Source organism: Apiospora phragmitis, assembly GCF_038363925.1.
Source record: "Apiospora phragmitis strain CBS 135458 chromosome Unknown utg000011l:1.0-3236445.0:1.0-3240683.0, whole genome shotgun sequence".
Classification (NCBI taxonomy): domain Eukaryota; kingdom Fungi; phylum Ascomycota; class Sordariomycetes; order Amphisphaeriales; family Apiosporaceae; genus Apiospora; species Apiospora phragmitis.
In genome coordinates this window covers 1,002,945-1,026,477 of record NW_027117411.1, presented here as the reverse complement: position 1 = coordinate 1,026,477, position 23,533 = coordinate 1,002,945, and the positions used below count along the sequence as shown (strand labels likewise).

Below are 23,533 nucleotides of genomic sequence, written 5' to 3'. Positions count from 1 at the left end.
AGAGTCTCGCCAGGAGCTCTGCAGAACATTGACAAATTGGCCTGGTCCGCGGAGGTGTCGCATGAAACTAAGTAGAAAGCGACTTGCGCACTCGCCTGGCCATGCCTAGGTAGCCACATCCGCTGGATATAATTCAGCTCAATCCGGCTTCTCTCGGTCTCTAACGGGTATGGCGGGTGGTGTTCATCCACGTCAGCACCCACCTCAGTGGTGCATACTTCCGATGTAGTCGCCAGTCGTTGTGATATTTGGTGGTGGGGCACAGATAGGGCTGGGAGGACCTCACCTGGTTTCTTGACAAGAGGGATCCATCCATATACCCATTCCTCAGTGAGCCCCGATGACGCCGGTTCGGGAATTTTGCTGGTCCCGAACTTGCCTTGAGAGAGGACGGGTGAAGATGAAAGCCCAGCTGAGTTACTCGCAGTTCTCATCCAGCTAGCCAGTAGGGCCCTGTTTGCATTCAACATTACAGTTACTGAACTAATTGCATATATATATAAAGTACATATACGGTAGGTATAAAAAGCAAAGGTGTCAGGTGTAATTATTTAACGGCCGGTCACAGTCCAAAGCGCCCACTTCTGATGTGCAAAGCCCCTCTCCCTCAATCGCATAGATCCGAATTCGGCAACCTCTCATGGAAGACACTGGAACCATGTGAGTGACGTATGGTAATCTTGCCAGTTACAAGTCCGCTTCAACGATCCAATAAGCTTTACTGTACCAAATAAAGGAGTGCTGCAATCTCAAACGAGCAACCTGATCCAGGTAGTCCGCTGTAATGATTATCGACACTCAACGCTGATGTCACCTAATCAAATGTTGGGTCATCGCCGTGCCTTGAAGCGCTTCTTGACTTCCAAATAAATTTCATAATACAGGCAACCTGCTACTGGATACCACACGCCTCAGTCGGTAGGCTAATATAACATAACGATCATTTCGTAAACCATCACTTATTATGTCCAGGGCCGGTTTCCAGGACCGCCAATATATACAACCTCATGTACAGGTACCCCTCCATGCAACTCGATTCGACTACTCTCTATCGGCACACCTCCCTACGGCCATCCTCGTACACAATTTCGCGCTGCACCGTGCGTGGTGGTTCGATGTAGGCTACCTCATCGTCACGTAGGACAGGCCTCTCATAATAACGCTGCTCCATGGGACGAACACTATATTCGCGCCTAGGCATATCCAGCTCAGTCGGCCTTACACTATACTCGCGATATGTTGGAGGAACAACTTCGCGCCTGGGCTCTGGGTGGATACTGGCCGCATATTCTCTGACAGGGACTTCGGATGGTCTGATGCTTTGTACTCTTGGGTACTCGTACCATATAGGTTCTTGAGGCCGAACACTGCTAGACCTCATAGCGTATTCTTGTGGTGGCTCCGGCGGAAGCCGCCTTTCTTCAGTCCCTCGATACTGAAGATATTCGTGTCCGGGCACAGGAGGAGGGACTGAATGTATGGAGTAGTCCCGCTGGCGGTAGCCTCGGTAGTCTACGGCGCCATAGTCTGGCTGGGTTACAACCCTCCGTTGTGCTGGCACAGGAGAGGCCCGTCTGTATATTACACCGTCCTGCTCAAACGTGCCCGAAACAGGAAGACGCTCGTAGATAACTTCGTGTTCAAGGGGCCTCCCAGGGGGTGCGGCGGAAAGACGTGAGACTGGTCGCATGGGCGGGGGCTCAATATACTCACGTCCGAATTGGTCCCTGATAATTCGTGTTGGGGGTCTTGGGGGGCCCATTGTAGTAGCCGACCGTGATTCAGCCCTCGCAGGAGACCGAGATCGAGCTCTATCAGTCCCAGGACGAACACTCATTCGTCCTTCGGGATAATAAGCAATGGGTTCTCGATACGGGGTATCAGCTACAGAGTACGTTGCTGAACGCATTAGATGCGCCTCAGAAGGAGTGTATGGAACAGCATAGGACGATGGCTCAGGAGCACGACGAACGTACTGGATCGGCTCATCCAGCCCTCGATCCTCGTACACGGGCAGGTCAAATCTTTGGTTGCTTGCTGCAACAGATTGACGCACAGGACGTCCATAAGCGTCTTCAATAGCCCTCTCGTACCCAACCGCGGCTGGTAACCTTTCTTCCCGCGTGACTCTGGGGTCATAATCGTCATGGATTACCTCGACGGACTGCGGTCTTCTGGGCTCGTCGTAGTTCAGCTCCTGCTGGCGTAGCAAAGGGCGCTGGCGCTTGGTTGGTCTCGAGTACTGGGGCGCGGAAAGCGGCGATGGCGAGCGGGGCTCGGGTTTGATGAAAGGGGATGCCGGTCGTTCTGCTGCTGTCTTTCTCTTGTTCTTCTTTTTGTTGTTTTTCTTCTTGCTGCCCTTTTCGCCTTGTGGGGAACTCTCCGGGGACGTTCCATTGCCAGCTTCCTGTCTTAACGCCGCGACTTGTGGCGGCGCTCCGGGTAGTATGCTGATCTCGGGATCAGGCATGGCCGGCTGGCGCGACGTTGCCAAGGGAGAAACGTGGGCAGGCTGAGGAGCATAAGGCTGAAGATCATGGCTTCGTATAAATGGGGGTTCTCGTGGAGCAACCAAGCCTGCTTGACGGTGTTGCTTTGGTCCAGCTCGTCCATCAGCATCATATCTATCGTCGGAACGGCTGGTCGAGCCACTGCCGTTGGAGCTGATGACCATCGGCTGGACTTGGTCACCGGCCGGCATCCGGCCCTCACTTGGATTTCCAACGCCATATTGCGAATACACAGCAGGGGCTTGACCCTGCAACATTAAACCAGCAAAGCTGGCAGTATCAGCAGTTCCCATGTAGGGCTGGGTATTCTGTACCAGATGGTTTTGATGGGCGACATTGTTCGAGGTTATCAAGGATGTCGAGGCTTTACCAGCCTGCTGCGTGTTCACTGCTCTAGAATTTTCATCATGGACTTGAATTCGGGGAGCTGAAGTGGTGGTTTCTCGCATCGGAACATCTTCTGACGCGCTGTGAGCTCGAGGAGAGGACAGATGGGGCTCTGGAGTATCATGCTGACTGGAATAGAATGTGTTGTTATCGAAGGAGTCGCTTGAGTCCGAGGAGTTAGCAGCTAATTCAGCATCAGCAGGCGGAGCAGTTGCCTGGACCAAAGTCAGGGCTTTCGCAAGAATATCAGGGAGATCCAAGTCAGCCTCCTGCTCAGCTGGCTGAGTTGTTTTACTAGCAAGTACGACGTTGTTCTAGTTCTTCTCTGAGGGCCTTCTCGATCCGCTGTCTTTGCTGCTGCAACTCGGCTCTCACGAGTACATCAGATTTTGTGAGTAGGAGGGGATCGAACTGAGCAGCGCCTGCCACAGCGTCCTTAGCGAAGTTCACAAGGCCACCGGTCGCAGAGGAAGCAATTGCCGATTGCTGCGAGTTGGCTCTGAAGGATTGGGAATTGTCCAATCGATAATCATGGACATGGGCAGGTTTTAGTGAACCAGAAGTCTCTCCATTTAAACCGCCAAGCGAAGAAGATGTCTGCATATTACTTTGGGCTTTCGTCGCACCAAACTGAGCTGGTGGTTTGATATGGGGGTGGGAGCCCGATAGGACGGCATCTCGAAATTGGACAACTCTGTCATATTCGTGGATCTGTCGTAGCTCATCTTCAGATAATACCGTACTCGGCTGCAAAGCAGCTCCAGTGGCCACAGGCAATGTTGCCATGCTTGCTTGTGCCATTATGGGCAGATGTGATCGATTAGTAGAGTTTGGATCATCCAAGAAACTCGAGCCACGGAATCAGGATAAGAAGCAGATGAGAGTAGGCTACACAATCATCAGGAGGTGTGTATCGTGTAGCAAGGTTAGTCGCACGTATAGTACAAACCAACGCAGCCGTGCAGCGATGAGATGATGAAGAGGTACGCGTCACAGGATCCACTGCGAGCAATGTTAGGATGGTTTGGTTGTGGTATTGGAAATAAGTTCGCAGAAAGGAAGGCTTGCTCCCAAATTGTCGGAGGCCGGAACTGTCAAGACTCCATAAGATTGCTGGCCAGGCTAGTTGCTGTGGATCCATTAATGATGCAAATAAATAATGGGTCGTATTGCATATCGATTGTGACTGCGCCACAAGAGGCCGGCGTCCATTGAAGGATGGTCTAAGTCAACCTGTTGTAATACTGTATCACGCTCCCCCGTGACTCAAATACCTCGGCATAGAAACCTCAGGACACTTCTTGCATCCAGAGTATACATTGATGAGATAGAGACTTCCACAAACTCCATGAATGCTACACTCTGGCGCAAGCTTCACTCGACTTTTACGCGATCATTAAAGAACCAGAATCATCCTCTAGTCACTCATCAGTTTACCGGCTATTTCAGAGCCTATAGTCCCGGTCGTTATACACATTCTTCTTCTCATCTGCCGAGTGGTTTTGAGCTCAGCAGGAGCACTTCCAGAGATAATCCCGCATCACCGTGGAGGGTGAAAATGGGGTCGCAAAAGGGAGAACCGCACAGAGGCGAGGACACCAGACCTGTCCTGTTCTTGTATGCAGAATTACTTTGCCTATTGGCGACTATATAAAACGCGGCTAACATGGATTTAGTGATATAGATAATTGTCTGTATCCCAAGAGTAAGTCTCTTGCTTATTAAACTTGGGCTGTATCAGATTTACTTACTCATTCGTAGGTGCCAAAGTCCATGACCTCATGGCAGATCTGATCGACCAATACTTCGCTAAACACCTTGGGGTCAGCGAACAAGAGGCTGTCCGGCTCCATAAGGAATATTATCAGAATTACGGACTGGCCATTGAGGGTTTGGTGCGTCACCACCAGATTGACCCTCTTGAGTACAACGCGAAAGTTGATGATGCCCTACCACTGGAGGACATCATCAAACCCAACCCTCAGCTGCGGAAGTTGCTCGAGGACATTGACAAGACTAAAGTCAAAACTTGGCTTTTCACGAATGCCTATGTGAACCATGGCAAGAGAGTCGTCCGCCTCCTCGGGGTCGAGGACTTGTTCGAAGGCTTGACGTACTGCAACTACGCAGCTATCCCCATACTCTGTAAACCCCACCCCGATATGTTTGCCAAGGCTATGAGGGAAGCTGGAGTTGAGCAACCTAGGAATTGTTATTTCGTTGGTGAGTAATGTTTGTGTATCACTCTTGAGACGGCAGCACTAATTCCCTCAGATGATTCGTACGCAAACTGCGTTGGCGCAAAGCAACTAGGCTGGACGGCGGCCCATCTTGTGGAGGAAGGAGTCAAGGCTCCGAGAACCCCGGCGTCGCAGTATCAGATCCGGCACTTGGAAGAGATGCGCAACTGCTACCCTCAATTCTTCAAATCGACCTGCTAAGGCCATTCTGTCCGACCCCTACTAAATTTCCTTCTTGGTCCACTGTGGTGTAGAATTTCGGTGTTGAGGCGTCGGAAGAACCATTACTTAGAGGGGAGAATGGGCACTTCAGGAGTGTTTGTCAGCGCCCACGGGCGTCCCAATCGCAGGGTAGCGATCTTGAACCAGCTAATGAAGAGCAAATAGACCTATTTCTTGTTTTGTTGAAGTTCCCTACGCCTATAACGCTTAATCTTGGGTATCGTGAATCAGGTAGCCAAAAATGTCACCCGGCTATGGTCTTCGGGTGCTTCTAATGACCTCGTCAAGGTTTGACATGATGTCTTTCTTCTCTTGAATTGCCTGTTGATGTTGTGCCTCGGCCATCTTCAATTCATCTTCCAGCTCCTTGATGTTGCGCTCCTGGTCTCGCTCGCTGTTATCTAGACCTGGCAGGATAGATATGAGGTACTCGATTTGCTGCTCTTTGGTGATGAGGTCTTGCGCCAGCTCGATCTGTGCCGCCTTGAATACCTCGGCTGGATGAGAGTCGACTACGCGCTGCCGGTTAGCATTGCCCAAGGGGCCAGCCAGGACTTTTCGATATGCAACCACCAACCTTCTTGCTCAGCATCCTTGGGCAATACCCGGATCTCGTCGTTGGGGTCCAAGGTCTCAAGGTTGTGGTGTCGGTGGACGTAGTGTATGCAAGCGACGAACTGCTGCGCAAGCTGCGAAGGAGGCCTCGATTAGCATAGCGCACAAGTCTGGCCTTTAGCTGCTACAAAGGGGGGCGCATACCTCGTCCACTGCATCTTGCAGTTGCGTGAGTCTATCACCCATACTGACGTGACAAGCTCCTTTGCTTCGAAAAGAACTGACGAGTAAATGCTTCGCGACTTCAACAGAGAATAGGCTGGTGGTGTAAAATGCTCGCATCAATCAGTGCGATTACTTTACGAGACGGACTGGAGCTTTGGTGGGGTCTTGATTGATCTGCACTGGAAGGGAAGTGCCTACCTAAGGTACAGACATGTCCGGCACCGGGTAGGTGCTTCGTTGGCTTACAGGGGTCCCCAGAAAGAAAGAATGCAGCCTTTTCAAAGCAGCGCTTGCTATCACGTCACCCCTGACATACAATCCTTATACATTCCATCTCACGTTGGATACTACTGTTGACCCGTACTCACAATGGTCATTCGTCTGCCCCCAGGGTGCCGTAGTATTCACCTGAGAGCTACACGAAACATCGGTGGTATAGCTCCCTATCAATCGTTCAATTCCCACCAGAAGCGTGCCGCGTCCACAAAGTGCAGATCAAAAAAACTTGTGGAGGATGCCGTGAGGTCTCTGGAAACTCTTGAGTGCGGCGAGCACTACGATACCGCCACCTATGCGGCTTATGCCCAGCGGACTCTGCTGGACACGAGTTCCACCACCTACGTCGGCACGCATTACGAATACCAAGTGGCCTCGACACTGAAGAGGCTTGGTTTCGACCTCAAGCGAGTGGGAGGGCGAGGGGACTTTGGCATCGACTTGATTGGGGCCTGGGTGGTTCCATCGAGCCCAAACCCGCTCCGGGTCATCATACAATGCAAGGCTGCTGGCACCAAGACCATGCTCGGACCGCGTCTGATACGCGAACTCGAGGGTGCATTCATCGGAGCACCTCCGGGTTGGCGTGGAGAAGGTGTCATCGGCTTGTTAGTAGCACAGAAGCCTGCCACCAAGGGCGTCCGTGACTCCTTGGGGCGCAGCCGTTGGCCTATGGGCTTCATCTCATGCCTGCCAGATGGCACAGTGCAGCAGATGCTTTGGAATCGCCGGGCAGAAGATGAAGGGCTAGCTGGCTTGGGGGTTGGCATTCGCTTCTCAGAAAGCGACCCCAATGCGCAAGAATTGATCCTTACTCTTCAAGGAAAGCCCTCAATGCCTTGATCGTATGACGTGGAGGGTGACAACACAGTTACGAGGACGACGACATCTTTATCCATCGCGATCTAGGTGGCCACCCGCAGACCGTTGGAAAAACCCTTACTCATTTTTGCGGCGGTAAGCTCGCTGATAGGCCAATGATCAAGCCAAGTAAGCAACACCTGCGGGAAGAGCAATTATTGGGTGGAAAAAACGAGCTTACAAATGAGGCTTGCAGCACTGTGCACTTAGCCCCTCGCTCGCTTATAAAGCTGGCTCTATCGGGATCCAAGGAGTATGGTCACGGGGTATATAAGACTTGCATTGTATCCTCATTGTCGATATCCTCAACAACTCTCAAGGTATCACCGCCATCCTTTGCTTTCGGACCGCTATACATCTATTATACTTGACGATGCTGGAATTGAGGCCAATCGTGCTCCATCAACATGGTTAGTTCATCTCTTCCAGACTCACAGCAAAATAGTTGAACTGATATTGGCCGACATAGCCCAGGGCCCGAACCCGTGGAAGGTAGTGATGATCCTGGAAGAGCTTGGGGTTCCTTATGAGGAGATCTTCCAAGAGCCGTCTACAATCAAGCAGGAACCCTACACCTCTCTCAACCCCAATGGCCGTGTCCCCACGATTCAAGACCCGAATACTGGCATCACCCTATGGGAGTCTGGCGCCATCATCGAGTACCTCATCGATACATACGACAAGGAGAAGAAACTCAGTTTCGATACGTTCCCCGAGAAGTACCATGCGAAGCAGTTCTTGATCTTCCAGGTCTCAGGCCAGGGCCCCTATTACGGCCAGCTTGCCTTCTTCAAGTTCTATCACCCAGAGAAGGTCGAGAACGCCATCCAACGGTACGAAGAGCAGACTCTGCGGGTGATATCGGTTTTGGATAAGTGCCTGGAAGGAAAAGATTATCTCGTAGGCGGCAAATGGTGAGTTTTTCTCCTGTGATCCCCCCTTTCGATGCTTTCCGTATCTTCGGAGCCGGTCTATATTCGGGTAGGCATAACATAAATCTGACAGCTTGCTATCTCAGTACCTACGCCGATATTAGTTTCATTACATGGGAACAACTTCCACAGGTGATGATTCCGGAATTCGGTGAGAAGACCAAGCAGTACACGAACTACCACGCTTGGTTGCAACGCCTCATGGCCAGACCCGCTATCGCGAAGACCCTTGATCGCAAGGCCGCGATGGGCGCTCATAAGTGAGCTACTTCTTGAGTCCGCTGTTAGAGTGGCGATCCGAGACAGTTGCATCAAACAGAGTAGATAGATAGCCATTAATAAATAGCGGCTGGTCTTCCTCTATTCTCGTGGCGACTACTAAGCTCGGCTTGTTTTACCTCCTTGCCACTTATGTGAATCTTAATCTGCAAGATTGTCAACTCCACGGCTAAATCAGAGTTGCAACTGAGGTTCTTCGTTGAGAGAAACTCGTGCTGCCTTCTTCATAGCACATGAATTAGAGCAAAGTATAGGCCAGCAGACCAATGATGCAGTTAGATGACCAAGGCAGTTTCTGAAAAGCTACTACATTCGCAGCAGTGCTTAAGTTTGTCTCTGTTCCCCCCTTTTCGGGATTTGAAAGAGAAACGTTGTCGATATTGAAAAGTGTTTGTCTTTCAAAGTGCTTGTCCCTTGACCTTGACGAAAAGGTCATGCCACCACCACCATCCTGCCTTCTTATTCGTGCACAGCACAGCTCAATCCTCCCAGATAGCCGCCTTGGCCTTCTCAGCCTGCTCCGCCCTGCGCAGCTCCTCCTCCTTCTCGGCCTCGCGCCGCTTGCGCTCCTTCTCGCGCAGCGCCCGGTCGTAGGCCCGCTGCTCCTCGGTCGGCCGCGGCGCCTTGACGCCCAGCGCGCTGGCGATCATGCGGCGCGCCACCGCGTCCGTCTTCTCGGGCCGTCGCGGCTCCGACGACGAATAGACGCCGGCGCTGCTGCTGCTATTGTCGGCCGCGGCCGAGAACTGCCATGGCGCCGAGTCGGTGTTATAGGTGGGTGTACTGGGCGTCGGCGGAGGCGCGGCGACGCCGGTTCCGCTGCGTGGCGCCGCAGGGACGGTGCTGCTGGAGGCGTCCTCGGGGGAGTCGCCGTCGCTATCCGACTCGTCTTCCCAGGAGTCGGCCACGACGGCCTTCTTGGACTTTGCTTTATTTTTCGTCGCCGGGGCAGGGTCGAGGGACAGCTTGGACATAGATGCCGTTGTCGCAGCGGAATTGGAACTGCCAGCCATGCTTGGAGAAGCGGGAGAACGAATCGGACGGTCCGGGGTATTGTATCAAGTTTCAAGACATGCAGGTTTTCAGATGGGCGGCAATGTAACTGGTGAGCTATATCCTCCAAGATGCGGAAGACAGGTTGGATCGGAGAAAACGGTTGGTATATATAAGGTACTATATTCTAACAAGACAAGTTAATATGTGAGTAGGCTTGGAACCTGACACGGCCGAGTTGAACTTACCTAGAGTTTACCGAACAGATTGCGATCGCGCTGTAAGACTATAACCCAAAAAATAAGGCCTAGAGGGCTATGCAGGTCAACAACAAGCGACGTGGAATATACTGATATACAGGCAAGATTGGAAAGACGATGCAGAACACAAGGGAATTAGAGAACCGGCAAGCAACATCTCATGGGTGATGGATGTGGGGGTTGCAGGTTGGTTTTCGAAGGAGTGGCTCTCCAATGTTTAACCTTGTCTTCCCCGCAATCCCTCTCCCCCTAACAATGCAACATCCAGTCTACCGGCAGGCAGGCTAAACATGTATTAACCTTTGGTACGGAGTAAAGATCACCAAATCATCATGCGAACCGGATCAGCAACGGGGATTGCCTTTTATGATTGGGGGAGCAAACATCGCATCTCCAAGTGACCATTGGGCATTCGTTTCACTAACAGTGACTCCTCCAGTGAAGCTGCCGTACTAGCTACTTCTCTAGTAAGGGTTCGGTCTAGGGGGTAATGGACCGGGTGTCCCAGGGCAGTGACAAAGCTATACATAGTGGCCGTAAAGCTTACTGATCGCACTCGGCGCATTAAGCGAAATGCCTCGCGATCGAGTCGAGCACCTGTGCAAGTTTTGAATTTGACCGTCCACAAGTCCAATAATTCTCTTCTGGAGCCCCTAATACTGAAGACGCCTTTGCTACTGTGTAGTTGGGAATGTTCGAAGGGCGCGAGTTTTCAGGTTCGGTCTTCGAAAAGGTCAACGCCGACTCCGCGCAGGGCTCCCACAGCCCACTCCGGATAGTCTGCTTTGTTGGGGTACAGGTTTGCAAAGAACTGACGTATGAACGCAGGATACCGATCAGCAATGATGGCGTCTCGAACTTCTCCCATGAGGTTCAACTGATACCAGACGTTGTGGAGGGTCAGTAAGTGTGCCGAGACGGTCTCCTTGGCGGTATTGTGGTGAACAAATGCCCTGGTGATGCCAAGTCCCTCCGTCTCCCCTTCGGCAGCATATACAGCCACAATCTTCCTCGATGGGACCGAAGTCAACAGCAAATTTGGCGTTTTTAATGTTGAGTACGCCATACCTGGTGACTGCGTTCCCGAACCTAGCGGTCCTAGTCGGCCATACACAATCGAACATGTCGGCGCCGAGTGCGACGCTGACAACGAGGTCTTCAGGATAACCAATGCCCATCACGTATCGAGGCTTGAGCTCGGGCAACAGCTCCGTGCACGTAGCAACGACCCGGCAGTAGTCTGCCTTTGCCTCACCACCACTAAGTCCGCCAATCGCAATACCTGGGGATCTCTGGCGATCATCTCCTTGCAACACTCCCGGCGCATTTCAAGGTCCAGACCGCCCTGGATAATACAGAAAAGATTTTGTCTATCCGGGTTCTTGTGTGTTGCTATGCATCGGTCGAGCCATCTTACGCTTCGCAGCATGGCCTCCCCGCATGCGAGCTGCATCCGGGGAGGTTGTAACCAGGACATCGTCCAATTGCATCATAATATCGCTGCCGATGGTGTTTTGCAGTGAGATGGAGTGTTCCGGGGTAAGGAGCATGGGCGTTGCATCATGGGGACTCAGAAATCTGACACCTTCTTCGGTGATGCTTGCGAGCTTCAGCAAACTCACCATTTGAAAACTGGGATTGTATTGTTAGTTGTTGTTTCGAAATGATGAGAAAGAGAGACAAGCTCCCAAGACAAGTCCATACCCGCCACTGTCTGTCAGGATGTTATGTTGCCATCCTTGCAGTTTGTGGGCGCCGCCGATGGCCGCGAGAACTTCTTGTCCGGGCTTCAGACCTAGGTGGTAGGTATTGTTCAGACACAGGCGGCAACCGGTTTCCTCAAGCTGCTCCGGTGTGAGGCCCTTCAACGATGCTTGTGTTGCAACTGGCATGAACATGGGCAGCTGGACTGGGCCATGAGGGAGCGTCAGACATGATGCCCGAGCCCTGGTAGTCTGTCGCAGACACATGTTACGTTAGATGGGGTATATGGGTAACAGGGGATGCCTTAAACATACGCTGCATCGCGCCACTAAACCAAACGTAAGAGCTGCAGAGGACTGAGACGCGATAGTGGCTGCCATGGCTCGTTGCATCAATTCTGCACCTACCCAGCTCAGGTAGCCGGGTTTGTAGATCCAAAGAAGGAGGGTGTCAGTGGGGGACCACCGGACCGATCTCCGGGGGGCTCCTTTTGGATGGCGGTTTTCGTCTGCGGGCAAAGCCGCGATGTTAATAAAGATTAAGCAGGTACTTATCTGGTAGACACGGCGCTCAGGTGCAAAGGGAAGTGAAGTGGCAGAAACTGGCCGGCCGATGCCTGGTCTAATTTTGGGTCAAGTCTTTCCAGCCTTCAGCCACGAAGACCTATGAATAGAAACACTACGGCTTTGCCTCCAATGCGCCAGGGAGACTGGTCGTTTCGAAGCTGAGCAGAGGAGAGCATGAAAATCCGTCATTTCCTACTTTAGTTATTTCGAGCTAGTACCAGAAAAAAACGTGGGTTGCAAGGGGGGAGGGGGGGGGGGTGCTTCCGCCAGCTGGGTAGGTACATATCTGGAATGCTGCCAGATCTGGCCTAAGGTTAAAAGTGCCATCAATCAATCATGTGAAATGTCGGAACATCTCCTTGAAGCTGGAAAGTCACATAAATTTTACAGTGGGGAAGTGGCATGATCGTAAAGTCCTGCACGCTCTGGGCTCGGCTGTGTACCGGTCAGTAGGTTAGCCGTGACTGGCCTGACTGGTTCTGGCTACCAAGGCCACTGGCGACTGGTTAATAACGCGGGCTCTCATTCCCCAGTGTTCATGCCGGCACGGACACAGAAATCGTACGATCCCTCCAACCATGTGTGTGGGTGGGCAACCTGGTTGAACCACACATCAAATGAGCGCCCTCCCTCTCCACGACGTCCAAGTGACGAGGTTATTGCGTTCAGGCCTGGCATCAAGGGATCCAATTACAAACTGCGGGACAGCCTTCCGCCCTGCCCAAACAGCCCAATTTCTTCTTTCCAACCCGTGTCACCCACTCATTTTTAAGTTACCGGCATCGGGAGAGGCCTCATTCTGCGTTTGAGATATTGCCATACAGTCGCACCAACCGCGAACAAGGCCAGCGACTGTTGGGCTTTATTAGTAGTGGGCAGTTCGTATCGACTCGCCGCAATTACTCACAAGTCTGCGGGCGACCAGGCTTGATATCGACCCTCGGCCGCGATGATTGCCCTTTGTCGTCACGAACCTGGTCTTGTCGGTGGGTCTGTATACGGTCTAGGACCCTAGGTTCAGTCAGATGCCCAGAAGCCCAGCTCATCCTTTTCATTTCGAACGTCTTGATTGGAATAGCGCAGGCTGGGCATCGGGAGACCCCAGACCTGATCCAGGCGGAGGGTTTTCTTTTCTTTTTGCGGACAGCACATCTGTCAAATTACACAGGGTTGACCCCTACAGCTGGATATATAGGTGGTCTTACGTGGACGTTGTAGTAGGGTGGATAGCTTCACTATCACTCATCGGCGCACTCAGCTAGTCAGGAAAGCAACCTTATATTCAGCTTGTAGCCCACTTACATACACCCAGACGCTGCCTCCGCCGTCATCTCAACCTCATTTCCTTCTGTGTACATTACTGTCCATTACAGCTTGCATTACAACCTCACCATCTTTCCTCACGCCCTTCCTTTTGCTATCACATCATGTCTTGCCAGTCATTTCATCAGTTTTCGGCATTGCCTTTAGAGATCAGGTGGCAGATATGGCGCTTGAGTTGCCAGCCTCGGGTCGTGGAGGTCTCCTACGATTCTGACGAGGACTGCTGTAGAACAACGACTGAACCACCACCAGTTTTCCATGTATGCCGAGAGTCAAGACAGGAGGCATCGAGGCTATACAAAACCCTATTCGGTACACGCACTCACCAACCGCGCATATACTTCCTCCCGGCGATAGATACCCTTTACCTCCCGAGGCCCCCCTACATGGGATACGACGATTCCTGTCGAGACTTCGCAGAACTGGTCACAGATATACCCGAAGTACAGAATCTTGCCCTGGACCACGTCAATCCTGCCATCAGGCGGCCCTGGGAAACCTACAACAAGTATGTGCTGATGCAGAGCTTCACACACGTTACGGAAGTCTATCTCGTGCTCGACTCAAATTCGGACCCTACGCACGACCTCAACAAGCATGGCTTTCTCAAGTTGACAGAACCCATCGGCGATCCGACGTCCATCGGCCAACTACTAGCTGATCTAAAGGATTCGTTCACATACGAAGCAGGAGCGAGTTTCTCAGACGACAAAATGGATGAGGGTCATGCGACAGCGCCTCCTTTAGTACTGAAGTCGAAAACATCCTCAAGTTACCTTCGCCTGTTATAAATGGCCTTACCTTGTTGTCGGTCACAAATACATGTACTAATATTAACACACAAATTCATGACGATGCCTTTCGGTTCCCTCAGATTTCACCAAGCCCTCGTTCGATATGTCTTCTCGCCCGTAACATTGTGCATGGACTTCCGCAACGAAACCGAAGCTTGGCTTAGACATTACAAGCATGAATAATACGAGGTACACCGTTGCCAACTATGCCCAATGCCACCTGATCAGAGCTGGGTAGTTCGAGAATTCTCTCTACAATAGAGGCTTGTAAAGCAAGATTTGTGTGGTTTGGTAGCTACGCCTTCTACACCGATCTTTCTGGGTTAGGAAACGCAAACATACAGTCGTAATAGTACGGTCTTCTGTCGTGTAACAGAAATTGCATGGCCCAGTCCTTTGAAAACATATCTAGAAAAAAAAGGTCGGTGACAGCAGTACTTCTGTGGTACCTACATGGTTATACTTTGCATATACATATGTAAACAGAGGTTCGAGCTTGGAGACTGAATTCTTGAACGGGTCTACTTGAAGTCTCTTGCGCTTACTCAGTGCTGCTTACATGTTACTGCCCCCACACAACGGGGATTCTTCTTGAGCCGCACGAGTGGTAGGGTGTGTCTCAGAAATCGAACAGGGGCTTGGGCGCGTAACGGCACACAAAAAGAGAGCCGGATGCAGGCCGAAGTGGCGTAGTCCGCCCAACCCGGCACATGAGAGGCCAACGTGACCGACACTTTCCGTTCCAGAAAAGGCATATGTAGTATGCCGGCAAGTTCGTTTGCGCATACAGTTATCATTTGATCCGGTAGCCTTACAAAGAAGAAAAAATAAACAATAATTGCAAAAACCAAGTTTGCTCCCCGGACAGGCTTGAACTGTCAACCTCCTGATCGCAAGAGCCCCTGAAAGCAGGGCACATAACAGTCAGACGCGCTAGCCAATTGCGCCACGGAGGATTCAATCTGTGATTGAGTGGCGATGATAAGAATATCTGATCACCCTGGTCCTTATCGCAGTCTATACCATTTAGTATATTCTGTATAATCCGTAGCGCTGTAACTGAGACGATACCTATTCACGAGCACCATGGTAATATTTCTATTAAATGACAATTGATTGACTATGCCAACATATTAATAAGCGCTTTCTTATATATAGTGTACAGTATGAACAGAGCTTGCTGGGTGAAATTTAACATGTTTGCTTTGACTGAACGAAACGGACCAATTTTGTCCTCCGCCAAAAACGCTATCAAAACGAAACGTCGAGAATGCATCTTCCCCAACATGAATATACAGATAGAGTATGGCCCGCTACTTTGGAATTTCATGTTGTTTTCACACATTGGTGTCGTCCATGCTCGGTGCAGCGGATATACGTGTCGCACCAGGAGCTTGGAACCAGCGCCCTTGCAGCACGAATCTGCTAACGCATTGAAATCTGCTTCCACCGGCGGCTCATAGCGCAGTGGCTTGGAACTCTCGGCGTTCCCGACAACCCGCCAGCATGACGGCGAGCTTTCCTCGCATCCCTCAGCGATACGTCACATACGAGAAGGACCTGAACTTCTTCGCGTCCGGCGCCATGGTGGCGTTGACGCACTGCCCGTCCGGCACAGTATAATTCGCATCCAGAAAGTTCGCCTGCCCTATGCTGGGGCCGGTACAGTCGTCGGTGACGAAGTGTTGGCCGGCGACGTTGCCCGACTGGAAGTTGCCGCTGTCGAAGCTAACCGAGGCCATGCCGCCATCTGGGAGCTTCAGGCAGCCGAAACTCTCGAAATCGGTGTTTTCCATGGCCAGGGTTCCGCAGTTTGCATCCGAGTATCCCCTGAACCTAAAGTCGGCCACCGCCAGGACGGTCTGGACGAGCGGTGATATGGCCACCATATCCGAGGTAGTCTTGCGATGTGGCGTCGTGTTCCGAGAGACGATGAGGAGTGCGAGCACACAAGATTGTGTGCGTATGCTGCTTCCGCTTGCTGGAGAGGGGGCTTGTATGTGACCTTTGGCGAAAAGTATCTTGGCAGTCGCACGTCCTGTCCGATGAGTTGTTCTGGTAAGGAGCTGGAAGGGAAGAAGCCCTGCGTCCTCATAGAGAACTGTTGTAGACAATCTTCGCATTTTGATAAGGATGATGGCCGATTGCTTTAAAATCGTCGATCGCAACCTAGCCATAATGGCTTGGCCAGATACCACTTCAGAACGTCATCAAGCAGTCAAGCCTCGGTCGTGGTATATCAGGTGGAGTCGCTGCGACCATGACGGACGGACGTTTCGTTTGAAATTCATGCGATGCTCAATTAAGATAGATCTTCATCATCGAAACCCACTAGGCAACCTTATTATACTACCCTTCTGTACTACATACCGCCGCGGGGTTAGTGACATGCTCGGCGGTCTGTCCCCTTACTCGGGAGCGATCTATCAACTGTCTATTCGTAAGTGTCAAGGTGTATGTCATTGGACAATAACCCGGGCCAGGTGGAAAAGACTCCTGGGTTTATTTCTACTTTGCGCTGCTTCGGCGCATCCCGAAAATGGAAAGGATAATAGATGTGGCCTTCCTCGTATTGCAGAGCACTGCCTGGCACCTGGGTATTCGCTACATCGCCAATCTGGCTATTGGGCAATAATAGCGCCTACTATATCTACAGTATCAACCTTACCTATAGCGATAGTAGATTTCACGCAACATTAGCTCCACGAAAACCTCTCGGGCTCCTTAATCGTTTCCAACCGTTGGCAACGGAGTATACAGATGTACTCGGATAACTGGCTGACAGTGGGATAGCTGACTGGTGATAGTGTGCTTGGTGCCGGCAAGACATGTAGTAGCTACGTCTTCCCAAGCACTCATAGTGCTTTCCCATCAGATTCAACGACATATGCCTACACGAGTATATGTCCACGGGGATAGCCAAATGCCCATATGACTTCTACTAACATGTGGCATAGTTTTGTATAGCCGGTATCTACCGTGAATCTCAGCCAAGGTGTTCAGCCTTTCATCCTTGTCCCATGTCAGAGTCGAGTCCATGATGCTATAACCTGTATGGAGTATAGTGTTGCATCCATATTCAGCTGCTCCCGGGAAACTGGAGGAGGAACAAGCCAATATGGAGGAAGCATTTACTCACTATAGGAATTGTATAGAATGTAGCAGTCTCTACGGCGTCGAGCAATGGGCCTTAGACATGCGGAATGGTCCTCCACGGCTTTACACTGAAACAGGTTCCAGCTAAGCATACCAAGGTAGGTTCACCTATTCTTTGACGCGACAGGCAGCCATCCATACGTCTTTAAGAGAATATGATTACTGGACAGGGCTGGTTATAACTCGCGACGTCTTCAGCCTAGATTGCGAACCCAACAATATTCGAGCAGCCAAATCTACTTAGGATGCTCGTTGCTCCAAAAAGATACACCCATAGACTCAGATATCGTTGTTCGTATTACATGGGACTTAAGTAGGCCACGAATTAGCAGACCCCATCTGATCGACAGGCAGCATCGGGTGTCAAGAGCAGATACAACTCTGACCATTCGCTACTGGCAGACTGGGCCACAAAATCGTACAGCTCGTCTAGATCTACAACTGGGAAACGTCCGCCGCCAGATACCAATCTCACGATTTTGAAAGGAAAAGAACGGAAAACCTCCTCGTGGCATATAAGATATACGTGGTTTGAGAGACATAGTCTCAACAGGGATCCATCTTAGGCCACAAGGCTGACCTCCATGAACTTCACCAATCGTCGCCAAACTCATGACAGATGCCAAGTAATATCACTATGGCCTTCCCAGCTCATACAGAAAATAAGTGACCTCTTGCCAAGAAATGTATTGCATAAAGGTATAAGGAACATGAACCAAGCGGAGTTAAACCCAGAAAGAAAGATCCAGCGGTCTCAGATGCGATGTGCGTGTACGAAGAACCCACGAAAGAAGCACAATCGAGAGCGGATCAAATGGGGAAAACCCCAGGTCTGTTCAAAGGGGACGGTTTGATGGATGATCTGAGGGGTTAGACGGTCTTGTTATGGCATAGGAAAAATAACATCTATTATTGGCGTTCTTGGAAGAAAGAATATTAGACTATGTGGTGAAATAGTGAATCAGACACAGTACCAGGTAGATATGTAACATATCAAAGGTGAACCGATGCCTCGGCTAAGACCAAATGATCATGCAGACGATATATGTAAAAAGGGGCCGTTTGCATACACGCAAACAGCCAGTCGGATGTGGTGTGACAGGGTCTCGTTCGGATGGGAGTCAGCCCATGATGGATCGATCGAGTGGCGCAAAGAACAGTTGGGGTATCTTGACTGTAGTTTCAAAAGAAATCTAGTTTTTCCTCACCCCCCCCCCCCTCCAGAGCAATGCATTGGAATTGACAAAGCGAATTCGGAAAGTTGAAGTCCTACCTACTTGGAAGTTGCATCTGCGGACTTACACAGGCGGGCGGGCTGACAAAGCCTGAAGTGCCAGCTGGCGGGTCAAGCTCCGTCCCGGCGCCCATCGCCAAGCATCAGACTGGGCCAAAACCAATTGGAAGCTCAAGCAGAATTTCTGTCGCGAATCCTCACCATCGTTGAGAGGTTTCCGTCATTCAACCCTTTTGGTCAACAATGGCTACCACGCAACGAGCGGTCTCCCCTGGAGCTGCCCTGCTTCGCTCTTCCCGAATGTTCTCAATGCCCGCGCCAATTGCGCCTCCGCCTGGAGATATGTCGCAAGCGACAAAACACAAATCCGAGACGGCCACGGCAGCTTTTCCTACGCATCTGACCGTCACAACACCCTCGACATCTCGAATGGTGGGTGACTGGGGATTCAAACGCCCGTTGCCTTTGAAAACAACCACAAAGTCTACTTTCCCCTTGGTGCGAGTGAAGGCGGTCGACTCGATCGAACATGTTACCGATTTCCAGTCCGCCTCCGACCATACAATCACTCTCGAAAAGTTCCGCGAAATGAACCTGAGCTTCTCGGTTCCAGTACCCAAAGACCGGCAGGGAATTCCAACACTTGTCTCGGTGTTCGAAGATGGCCGGGACTTCACTACTCCCGCGCCGCCTTCAAAAACTGCTCCCCCCAAAGGAGCTGCTCCACCAAAGCGCACGGATAGGGACGGCGACCCTCCCAGTCTGCGATGGAAGTTCCGCGGGCCATGGCTTGCAGGCATGACAGATGGAGAATTCGACCGTTATGTCGCCAAAAGCGTACGCGCGCGACGGTCCGAGTTCCGCCAGTTCCTACGAGAGCATCTGGCAGCCCAAAAAACGGCAGACCGCAAGGATAGCATCTCGGAGCAGGATGCGAACACCCCTGCGACCGCCATCCCCCTCTGCAAAGGCAGCCGACATCACCGAGGAGGAACTTTTGGAGTATATCCGAGAACTCCGTGGAGATCGTCATGAACTCTTCAATATTGTTAGCCGATTCCTGGACCTGGCCCCTGTCAGCAACGCCGACTCGCACTTAGCACCAGGTATGCTTGGGCATTTCACTCCGCATAAACCGTATGATCTGTATCGGGACAGTCCATACGCTTCTGAAGGGCCACCTATCACCCATCCATCCGCTGGTCTGTCATACTTGCGTACGCTATCATTCATGGAGAACCACCCAATTTACGGCCCACAGGCGAATCACGCCTCCGTCAAGGCTAGGATTGTGACGCCCAGGTTTGGCGTGACCAACCAAAGTCCCAAGATCGGCGTTGGTGGTTTCATCGCCAATATCCCCACGACCGAGACAGCATTCAGTACCAGACGCCGGAATGCCGTGAGCGCCGTGGGCAATAACGACATTATCCCCGGGCTCAATGAATTTGATCCCGACCAACCAGGTGGCGCCAAGGTCTATGTACAAGTCCAAACGGCGAATGTGGATGCAACAGGCAAGGTTCAACTGAGGCTGCTGGACCGGGCACCGGAAACAGACATAGTACAAAAGGAAATAGTGGGAGAATACGATACTTTTGGGAATGCCGTCAAAGAAGCAGCTCAGCCAGTATCGAGATCCCAGATTTCAGCGGAGCGGAGGTACGGGTCCAACAAGAGGCTCGGCAGTGCTACTAACTACGGCCTTGCCAACCTCGGTGAACGGGATTTCTAAGGCTACTCAGAATAACGAACCGGCAACTCTGGTCACATTTTCGCAATCAGGGGGGAGGTGTTATCTGATGGTCACTGTAGTGTATCATTTGTACAGTAACTGTGTAACTATTGGGGAAATGGGAACTCCTGAAGTGTAACTGTGATAGATATAAATCTCGTCAATCGATCCTTTGTGCAAACCATCGAACATGCCTACATGTACTTACTTATACATATCTAAAGCATTTACACAATCGCCTTGGCGGATGGTCGAGCTGGTGTTCAGGTGTGGGTCTGTGGTTAATTGTGGCTTGATGCACGATTGTGGCTTGTAGCAGCCACGCATCTACCACTACCCCTCGTACATTCAATGTTCACGCACAATCCGCTGGTTTAAGTCCTTATCTTATCAAGTCCCCACTTCACAGATACTTGCACACACCAGAGAGAGATTCAATTTCCTTACACAAAAATTGACGAACTTTCATCTTCAACATCGCCAGCCCAACCAACCTCACCACCGACTCCCACAATCTTCAGCCAACACCGCCAAAATGGGTCGCGTCCGTACGAAGACCGTGAAGAAGAGCGCCAAGGTGATCATTGAGCGCTTCTACCCCCGCTTGACGCTCGACTTCGAGACCAACAAGCGCGTTTGCGATGAAATTGCCGTCGTGAGTACACTTGGAAATTCTATTATTTGGAAAGAAAAAAATACTGATGGTTCGACAGATCGCCTCCAAGCGCCTCCGCAACAAGATGTGAGAACTTTTGCCACGATACGACCAATTCCAGGAATATTCGAAGCTGACCAATCCCTAAAGTGCCGGTTACACCACACACTTGATGAAGCGTATCCAGCGTGGTCCGGTTCGCGGTATCTCCTTCAAGCTCCAGGAAGAGGAGCGTGAGCGAAAGGATCAATACGTCCCCGAGGTCTCTGCCCTCGACTTCGCCCAGAACTCCGAGTCCGGCCAGCTCGACATCGATGGCGAGACCAAGGACCTGCTGAAGCACCTCGGCGTACGTTTTCTGTTATTCTTGTGCGCGCAATTGCCCTCCTGGCTAACATGGGTTCCGTTCAGTTCGATGCCATCCCCGTCAACGTTGTCGCCGTTACTCAGCAACAGACTGCCGAGCGTCCTCGCCGCTTCGGTGACCGTCAGGCTCGTTAAGTCGTTAGGGAAGGGGGAAAATGGTGAATGCAGTACGACGCAATGGGCTTATGGAATGTTTGATTTGGGCAACTTGCATTATTGGTCTCACGGCTTACTCTCACGGCTGCATGGCGTCTATATGGACGATAGTGAGTGCATTTTAGATCTGCAAAAGACAAGATCTACTCCCCAATCAGGTGTCCCTGAATCCCCAGAACTACGTTGGGGAGGATGGTTGATTGCCATTCCCTCATTCCCTGTTCCCGTTTGTGATTGTGATGTTGACCCTACTAAATAAGCACCACTTGCCACGATGTTGTTAGACACGCCGCTATGCAGCGATGCCATTATGGTGCTCGTCCACTCGCAAATGCACCACGGGGATATAGCCTTTCATTACATTATTCCCAGCTTGTCGTTTAAGTGAACGTCGAAGGTCCATGACTCACGCTGCACGTAATTTTGGCTGGCCAGGAAGTCTGGTTCAAGAAACCCTATACGGGAGATGCCTACACAAGTTTGTAGACATGACCCATATGTAGTTCATAGATGAAGACTGAACTTTGTAGTAATCAATTGACAACGTTTCTAACGATTGCACGTCCTCGCCCCGAACCGAATGACCTTGCACACATGGGTAATGTACAGCTATTCCAGACCATAGAACTGAAGCTCCCCCCATCTTCTATGCGCAAGGAGACATGCCTATCGCCAGGCGTAAGTGCTACATTGCGCTACCAAACAAAGAGCGAGCATGAAAAGAGCGCTACTTGCGATCTACGACAGCAGACATCGAGGTTTGTGACCATCATCCCATTCTCATCATCGTAGCGATTTCTCAGGGCTTGGCTAAGCTCTGAGCTCATGAAGAGGATGTTATTGGAATAACTTCGGTATGCCATGTCTATTAACTTACTTGGTGTATTTCGTATACATGGCATTTTAGAGGATTGTCGTAAGGAGGGTTTTAGATTCAACAATGGATGGCTACTCCATTCGACGGAGTCGGCCAAGAATACAGCCTATGTTGGAATTTGAGCACTAAGATCAGCCAAGCGAGAGCGTGAATTGCAGGTTGACTTACTATGTCCAAACTGTGTAGAGTACCAAACATTGCCCACGGTGGGCAAACTGTGGTTACCCCCCTCTCTTGTTCAATTCGAGCGGGCCATGTCAACCCATACGGTCTTTTTGCGATTGGGCACCGAATTTTGGCTTGTATCCCTCGAGAAGCCGATGGCTATCCCCATTTTGATCAAGCGAAGGTTCTGCTGGCGCCTCCGAGACATTATTCTCCTTGACTTTGACAGCGACCCGTTGCATTTTTGTCCTATCACCAGTGTCACCTCTTTCGAGCGCAAGCTCCCTTACATCGCTGGCGGCTTTGCGGTCCGCTTCAAGCTTGAGTGACCACAAGTCCTTGGCAATGTCTTCAGCAGGGTCACTTGATTTCTTCCCGGTCTTGCTGCTACCCGGCTCTTGATACAGCTCGATCTGGATACCCTCGATACCGGCCCGTTCCCAGGCGGCCGTCTCGTTCAGCTGCACCTTGATGTACATGGCTCTCCTCGCGCAGGTCTGCGAACACCACCTCTCCATCTCCTTTTTGGGGACAATGGCGAAGTCTTTCCGCCCAAAGTTGACCAGCTTGAACTCGCCCGTCTGATTCACCTTGGTCCCCGGCTTGGGACAAAGCACGTAGCCGCACTTGCCCAGGCAGTTGCGCTCTTCAATCAGCTCTTCGTAATCGGAAGGCTGAAAGAGCCGGATCTGAGACGTGAAGGCGACAGCATCGTCATCGCTCGGCGAAGCAGCACTTGGCGGCGGCGAAGCCGACCCACTAGGCAGCTTGGACAAGGCGATGACGGAGTCGGATATTGTATCGGAGATCTGCCGGCGGTCGTGTATGATGCTCGCGTGGTATATGGCAAGATTACGAGCTCTGGCGGCAGCGTCCGGCTCCTCTGATGTGGGTTCGGTGATAGGTTTGGTCTTCTTTAAGATGCCCTTGGGCGACGGCTTGGCTTGGGTAGACATGTTTGGACCAAATGCGCGCAGCGTGGCATTGAATGCGTCTTAGGTGGAGTATACAGGAATGATGCGTTCCGTTTTGCGCCCTGCTGAAAGGCTTTCGTTGTTGTTG

At 51.3% G+C, this 23,533-nt stretch overlaps 12 protein-coding genes across 12 annotated transcripts; 7 read left to right on the top strand and 5 right to left on the bottom strand.

The window, feature by feature from the left end:
* Positions 1–1,048: 1,048 nt before the first annotated feature.
* Positions 1,049–3,698, bottom strand: PG994_013113 (uncharacterized protein; the record flags this gene model as incomplete). Its single annotated transcript, XM_066864522.1, has 2 exons — positions 1,049–3,174; positions 3,203–3,698. The coding sequence occupies 2 exons, from the start codon at positions 3,696–3,698 to the stop codon at positions 1,049–1,051; spliced, it is 2,622 nt and encodes an 873-aa protein (XP_066709483.1).
* A 757-nt stretch (positions 3,699–4,455) lies between these two features.
* On the top strand, positions 4,456–5,338 carry PG994_013112 (uncharacterized protein; the record flags this gene model as incomplete). The annotated part of the gene is made up of 4 exons (XM_066864521.1): positions 4,456–4,514; positions 4,574–4,602; positions 4,659–5,120; positions 5,172–5,338. 4 exons carry the CDS (start codon positions 4,456–4,458, stop codon positions 5,336–5,338), a joined length of 717 nt encoding a protein of 238 aa, XP_066709482.1.
* Positions 5,339–5,611: 273 nt separating this feature from the next.
* Positions 5,612–6,160, bottom strand: PG994_013111 (RNA polymerase II transcription mediator; the record flags this gene model as incomplete). Its single annotated transcript, XM_066864520.1, has 3 exons — positions 5,612–5,871; positions 5,937–6,048; positions 6,119–6,160. 3 exons carry the CDS (start codon positions 6,158–6,160, stop codon positions 5,612–5,614), a joined length of 414 nt encoding a protein of 137 aa, XP_066709481.1.
* A 348-nt stretch (positions 6,161–6,508) lies between these two features.
* PG994_013110 (uncharacterized protein) lies at positions 6,509–7,258 on the top strand (the record flags this gene model as incomplete). The annotated part of the gene is made up of 1 exon (XM_066864519.1): positions 6,509–7,258. One exon carries the CDS (start codon positions 6,509–6,511, stop codon positions 7,256–7,258), a length of 750 nt encoding a protein of 249 aa, XP_066709480.1.
* Positions 7,259–7,683: 425 nt separating this feature from the next.
* PG994_013109 (glutathione S-transferase) lies at positions 7,684–8,472 on the top strand (the record flags this gene model as incomplete). Its single annotated transcript, XM_066864518.1, has 3 exons — positions 7,684–7,686; positions 7,751–8,190; positions 8,295–8,472. 3 exons carry the CDS (start codon positions 7,684–7,686, stop codon positions 8,470–8,472), a joined length of 621 nt encoding a protein of 206 aa, XP_066709479.1.
* Positions 8,473–8,966: 494 nt separating this feature from the next.
* Positions 8,967–9,500, bottom strand: PG994_013108 (uncharacterized protein; the record flags this gene model as incomplete). The annotated part of the gene is made up of 1 exon (XM_066864517.1): positions 8,967–9,500. One exon carries the CDS (start codon positions 9,498–9,500, stop codon positions 8,967–8,969), a length of 534 nt encoding a protein of 177 aa, XP_066709478.1.
* A 952-nt stretch (positions 9,501–10,452) lies between these two features.
* Positions 10,453–11,824, bottom strand: PG994_013107 (queuine tRNA-ribosyltransferase; the record flags this gene model as incomplete). The annotated part of the gene is made up of 5 exons (XM_066864516.1): positions 10,453–10,750; positions 10,809–11,055; positions 11,158–11,372; positions 11,445–11,695; positions 11,759–11,824. 5 exons carry the CDS (start codon positions 11,822–11,824, stop codon positions 10,453–10,455), a joined length of 1,077 nt encoding a protein of 358 aa, XP_066709477.1.
* A 1,895-nt stretch (positions 11,825–13,719) lies between these two features.
* PG994_013106 (uncharacterized protein) lies at positions 13,720–14,124 on the top strand (the record flags this gene model as incomplete). The annotated part of the gene is made up of 1 exon (XM_066864515.1): positions 13,720–14,124. The coding sequence occupies one exon, from the start codon at positions 13,720–13,722 to the stop codon at positions 14,122–14,124; it is 405 nt and encodes a 134-aa protein (XP_066709476.1).
* A 1,509-nt stretch (positions 14,125–15,633) lies between these two features.
* Positions 15,634–16,004, top strand: PG994_013105 (uncharacterized protein; the record flags this gene model as incomplete). The annotated part of the gene is made up of 2 exons (XM_066864514.1): positions 15,634–15,701; positions 15,746–16,004. The coding sequence occupies 2 exons, from the start codon at positions 15,634–15,636 to the stop codon at positions 16,002–16,004; spliced, it is 327 nt and encodes a 108-aa protein (XP_066709475.1).
* Positions 16,005–18,760: 2,756 nt separating this feature from the next.
* Positions 18,761–20,252, top strand: PG994_013104 (mitochondrial 37S ribosomal protein bS1m; the record flags this gene model as incomplete). Its single annotated transcript, XM_066864513.1, has 3 exons — positions 18,761–19,519; positions 19,571–19,623; positions 19,676–20,252. 3 exons carry the CDS (start codon positions 18,761–18,763, stop codon positions 20,250–20,252), a joined length of 1,389 nt encoding a protein of 462 aa, XP_066709474.1.
* Positions 20,253–20,787: 535 nt separating this feature from the next.
* On the top strand, positions 20,788–21,408 carry PG994_013103 (40S ribosomal protein eS17; the record flags this gene model as incomplete). Its single annotated transcript, XM_066864512.1, has 4 exons — positions 20,788–20,907; positions 20,966–20,994; positions 21,058–21,256; positions 21,319–21,408. 4 exons carry the CDS (start codon positions 20,788–20,790, stop codon positions 21,406–21,408), a joined length of 438 nt encoding a protein of 145 aa, XP_066709473.1.
* A 1,155-nt stretch (positions 21,409–22,563) lies between these two features.
* On the bottom strand, positions 22,564–23,427 carry PG994_013102 (Rtr1/RPAP2 family protein; the record flags this gene model as incomplete). The annotated part of the gene is made up of 1 exon (XM_066864511.1): positions 22,564–23,427. One exon carries the CDS (start codon positions 23,425–23,427, stop codon positions 22,564–22,566), a length of 864 nt encoding a protein of 287 aa, XP_066709472.1.
* Positions 23,428–23,533: the final 106 nt, after the last annotated feature.